We start from the raw sequence: 5,411 nt of genomic DNA, 5'->3' as shown, positions 1-5,411 counted from the left end.
GAGGGAGGAGAAACAGAGGAAGGAGTTGGGCCGTTCCCTGTCAAGAGTTACCTACCCTTCTGTTTCTGTGCGTATGCATGTCAAATTTTTTTGGAAAGCAATAGTGGAGACCTCTGGTACATATGAAGGAGAATTCCTTCTCGGTCTTGACGTACCTATCCTTGTTAGCCATGGCAATGATTGTAAGAAGCTAAGAACCAGTTTGGACATCTTGAGGCGTCCTCAACAACAGAGTTGTATCGGGTTTCAAGTTACCTTCCTGATTATGTAGGACTTCCATTAAATAACATTTACAAGACTTAACCATAGAGGTTTGAGTAACTCACACTGATTCTTAATAACGACTCATACATCACCTAATCCCACGCACAGCACCACTTAATTCATGGTAACTACACATAACCCACAGTAACTTGCGTAACCCATTATGACTTCACATAACCACACAATAACTAATGTAACCCACTATAACTCACACACCTGCCCCCATGAATGCATCCATGCAACACAAGACACAAGCTCATTCCATGCAACATCCTTTCCCCCTTAGAATAGGCTTGTCCTCAAGGCCTAAAATTGGGGAATTGTTGTCGAATATCCTCAAGCACTTCCCAAGTAGCATCGACCTGCGAGAGTCCGCTCCAGTGGATAAAGATCTCATTCCTTTTTTTGTGCAGTCGTTCATCTAGAATTTCTTGTGGATGGGGCACCAGGATTTCATCTTGCAACATTGGCAAACGAATTTGAACTTGAACATTGTCACCAATTTTCTGTTTCAAGAGTGAAACATGGAAAATTGACTGGGTGTATGCGAAAGTCCTTGCGTAAGGCCAACTTGAATGCCAACAGACCTATTTTTTAGAGAATCTGATAAGGCCCATAAAGATGTAGAGAGAGTTTGTGATTTCGCCTGGATGAGACTAAGAGTTGTCTACATGGTGGAGTTTCAGACAGACCCGATCACCTTCCATGAAGTCCTCCTCACGATGGCATCAGTCATACACATTCTTCATGCACTCCTGTGATGACTTCAAAATTCCACACAATTCTTTAAGTCTTTCATCCCTAACCAACAATTATTGCTCCACCAACTGCACCACTGCAGTACCGGGAATGCAGAAAAGAAGAGTTAGCGGAGGTCAACTATAAACCATCTCAAATGGAGTAGTTTTGATGGAAGAATGCCACCGGATATTATAGCAGTATTCAGCCCAAGAAAGCCATTGCTTCCACTCCTTGGGATGATCACCACAAAAAACATTTTAAATACATCTCTAATGTACGACTTACAACTTCCTGGTGAAGATAGATTCGCCCCTTAAACTAGATAAGTCCATCTTTGAAGTCCCAAGGTCCAACCGATTCTCCCTCCTTAATTTGGTGAACTAACTCCATAAGAATTGGATTTGTGACTACCTCATCCTTAACCGCCTCCAGCCAATCAGATATGGGATGCGAAATTTCTTGTAAATTTATTTCCTTTCGTATCATCCCTTCTTCCTTATTCTCATCACGTCTGGACAAGGTATCTGCCACACATTCTCTTGCCCCTTTTTGTATTCAGCAACAAAATCATTGCCCATGAGTTTTGCAGACTCCTTCGATCCATCCAAGAAGATAGGGATGCCACCATTGAATAGAGAGTACTAGAGCCAACATCACTTTCTCGTATGTTGACATAATAAGTTTCTTCCCTTTCAAAGCTTAACTAAAAATGCAAGCGGCCTTTCTTGCTTCAGCACAGCCCCTATGCCTGACCCACTAGCATCACATTCAACAATAAATTGTTTCAAAAATCTGGCAATGCTAGTACAAGGGCCTCAGTCATTGCTTCCTTTAATTTTTGGAAGGCATCTACTGCAAACCTTGTCCACTAAAAAGAATATTTTTTTAACATATTGGCGCATATGCTCCTCCCAAGATGAACTGTAAACTAAAATATCATCAAAGAAAACTAAAATGAATTTTCTCAAGTATTCTTGAAAAACCTTGTTCATCAGTGATTGAAAAGTCGATGGAGCATTTGTGAGTCCAAATGGCATCACAAGGAACTTGTAGTGGCCAAGATGTGTTCGGAAAGTGGTCCTTTTCATGTCTTCCTGTGATACTCGAATTTGATGGTAGCCAAAATGTAAACCCAATTTCAAGAACACACTTGCACCATGTAGCTCATCCAATAATTCATCACTTATTGGAATAGGGAATCGGTCCTTGATACTTGATGGTAATTTTGTTAAGAGAACCACATACGCCATGACCCATCATGCTTCTTACCTAAAATCACTGGGGAAGAGTAAGGGCTGCAATTGGGTTGGGTCACCCTTGACTTGAGCAAATCAGCTACAATTTTTCAATTTCTCTCTTTTGGAAATGAGGATGCTGATAAGCCTTGGAGTAGACTGGTCAGCTGCCTTGAACTAAGGGAATCTTGTAGTCATGAGAACGTTGTGGTAAACCCTTCAGTTCTCAAAGACATCTTGGAATTTTTCCAATAATTCTTGCATTTCTATGGGCGGAACCTCACCTGAATTTGGTGGAAATGGAGTCCCCATCGCATACAATTGTACCGGCATTCCTTTTTGACTCTTCCTAACTTCACACTGAATTTGGTGGCCACCAACTAATTTATTGGCAGAATGATCAATCCCCTTAAGGATTATTTCTTCTTCATCAATTTTAAAGTCATGAACAACTTGGCAAAGTCCCATAAAATAGGACCAAGAGTTCTTAGCCATTGGGCGCCAAGAACTACTCATATTTGTGAAGAGGAAGCAAAATTTAAAAAAAAAAAAAATGCTTGAATAGGAACTCCTTGAAGATTTGCACGTTAGAACACTTACCAGCATTAGGCACCTTATCACCTAAAGCCACTGTCACTTCAAACCAAATTCCTACCGTTGAGACAACCCCACCTTCCTTGCCAGTTGTTCGCTTATAAAATTATGGGTACTACCATTATCCACCAATATGGGACTGGCACATGGCCAATGTTCCCCCTAGCAAACATGGTTTCTGGAGATCGGGAACTGTAGATAGCATGCAAGGAACTTTTGTCTACCTCCTATTCTTCGACTGGGGCGTCCCCCACGGGCAAATCATAATCTCCATCTTCGTCATCTTCATCGTCTCCTTCAATAAGGAACAAATTTTTTGAACGATGACCTAGCACAAATCTCTCATTACAATTATAACATAACCCCTTTGAATGCCTATCTTGTATTTTAGAAGAAGACAATCAATGAACAGGGAGGGTTGAAGAACGATTGACTTGCTCTCCATTTGGAAGAAGAATTTTTTTTTTTGACAAATAGGTTGCGAGGGCATTAATAAAGTCGTGGTAACCCAATTGCGGCTAATAAAGTTGTTGGTCGACCAGAAAGAACATCAACCTTAAGAGTATCTATAAAGAAACTGATTTCGCATTTGGGTGAAAGATAGCCTACGTTGGCTAACTGTTTTTCAAAGTGCAAGTGTGCAACTGATAGTCTTGGAGGCTACCCAATTGTTGAAGTTATGCCAATTCATCAAAGAAGCCTTGGAATTGGTTGGGGCCAAATCGGGCATGCACTCCTCCAAAAGACAATGGCCAGGCCAATTCTTCACCTCTTTGCTTGAACAATTGAACCCGTAGGCATCTCCTTCGAGGTGGAATGAGGCAAGAGAAACTCATTCCTCTTTTGGAGTTTGGTGGAATTGAACTAAATTGCCCTTGTTCCCATTGAAGTGAGGGAAGTCAAGCTTTACGAGCTTGGGTGCCACAGACTTCTAATAAGTATTTGGTCGAGGTGATGTCGGAAGGAAGGTTTAACTCCCGAAACTTGGAGTGATGCTTACAAGTTCTCACCTATTTCATAGTCGACATTGAACTGTAGAAGATGAATATTTGTTGCTGGCCATCGAGTTTAGAAAGAATTCTCCACTGCCCTTTGTTCCACTTGCTCATCTCTCCTTCCAGTTTTATCTACCAGTTGATCCATAGCTCTAATACCAAGCCGGTGCGTATAAAGCAATGATTGTAAGAAGATAAGAATAAGTTTGGATGTACTGAGGCATCCTCCTCAACGACAGAGTTGTATCGGGTTTCAAGTTACCTTCCCAACTATTTAGGACTTCCATTAAATAACATTCACAAGACTCAACCATAGCGGTTTGAGTAGCTCAAAATGACTCATGATAACAATTCACACATCTCCCAATTCCAAGCAATAACAACCCTAAACTCATGGTAACTACACATAACCCATTCTACCCAAAAAAAAAAAATACACATAACCTACTATAACTTCACATAAGTTTAATGGAGGTCTCATTAGAAAGAGTAGTTTAATACGTTAAAAATCTCCTTCACAAGTTCTCTGTTGCTGGTAGTGGAATCTCACCCTAAAAAGTAATACAAGAAGATTCAATTGGACTTCCATTGAATGAGGTCTTTGAACTCTATGCCCTCATTACCTGAAGTGAGTAATGGTCTCAGTTTATAACAAGCAACTCCAATAGTAAGCTCGGCCATGGGCTAACTAATAAGGCCTAGTAGGCGAAGGAGGCAATCTTATAAGAAATTTCCATCCAAGATCACCAGATTTAAACCGATTCATCAAGGATACTCGGAATGCATTTTTCACCCGCTTCAATAAAGCACACAGGAGTTAAATTCCACTAGAAGATCTTCTGGATATTTATATTGTATACTTTTGATTCACATAATAAACGAGAAAAAAAAAAAAGGAACCTTTTAGCTCAGTTTAACATCTCAAAATCAGATTTAGGTTAACAACTACCAAACACCCCCATCTATTGCATGACATAGAATTATTCACTGAAATTGCACAATAGCTCCATTAAACCACATAAATTAGATTCCAATTTTCTAGGGAGCAGAACAGAGGGCCAAAAGAATAGAAAATAAAAAGAAACCCCGAGGAAAACTAAGAAGTGGGTACCTGAGAAAAATACTCCAGAGCATGATTGAAGTCTCCCTGAGCCTGCAACTCTTTCCCCTTCTCGAGCAATTCAACCGCGTTAGAGACACGTTCAGAGAGGGCAACGCTGGCATCTCTCTCAGCTGGGCTCACTGGATCGAAGTTGGGAAGAGCAGAGCAAGAGCCGGGTTGATTTATAATGGGAAGGATAAGAAGAGTGGAAGAGATGGGAAGAGAGAAGAGCAGCAAACGCCTACTTGACGAAATAGCAGTGAAATCTTTTAAGGCCCCATTAGGATTTGCTCGCTGGAGGGTTTTAGGAGTTGAAGGGGTTAGTGTCGAGGAGAGAAGATTGAGAATGGATGCTTTGCAGGCACCCATTTCTTTTGGGCACCTTCGGATATTCAGTTTTGTATTTTGAACTTATTTGTCTCGGCTTTTATTTTGCTTCTTTCCTCTTCTCACAAATTGTTTTTTTTTTTTTTTTTTTTT

General features: G+C 40.6%; 1 protein-coding gene across 1 annotated transcript in view; it reads right to left on the bottom strand.

Moving 5' to 3' along the window:
- Positions 1-5,349, bottom strand: part of LOC122072210 — a 6,764-nt gene extending 1,415 nt beyond the window's left edge. The window contains exon 1 of the mRNA XM_042636784.1: positions 4,941-5,349. Coding sequence (XP_042492718.1) covers positions 4,941-5,300 — 360 coding nt within the window. The 5' untranslated portion in view covers positions 5,301-5,349. The remainder of the gene's footprint in view (positions 1-4,940) is intronic.
- Positions 5,350-5,411: the final 62 nt, after the last annotated feature.

Source organism: Macadamia integrifolia, chromosome 2 (genome assembly GCF_013358625.1).
Source record: "Macadamia integrifolia cultivar HAES 741 chromosome 2, SCU_Mint_v3, whole genome shotgun sequence".
Classification (NCBI taxonomy): Eukaryota; Viridiplantae; Streptophyta; class Magnoliopsida; order Proteales; family Proteaceae; genus Macadamia; species Macadamia integrifolia.
This window is presented reverse-complemented; position numbering and strand designations above follow the sequence as displayed.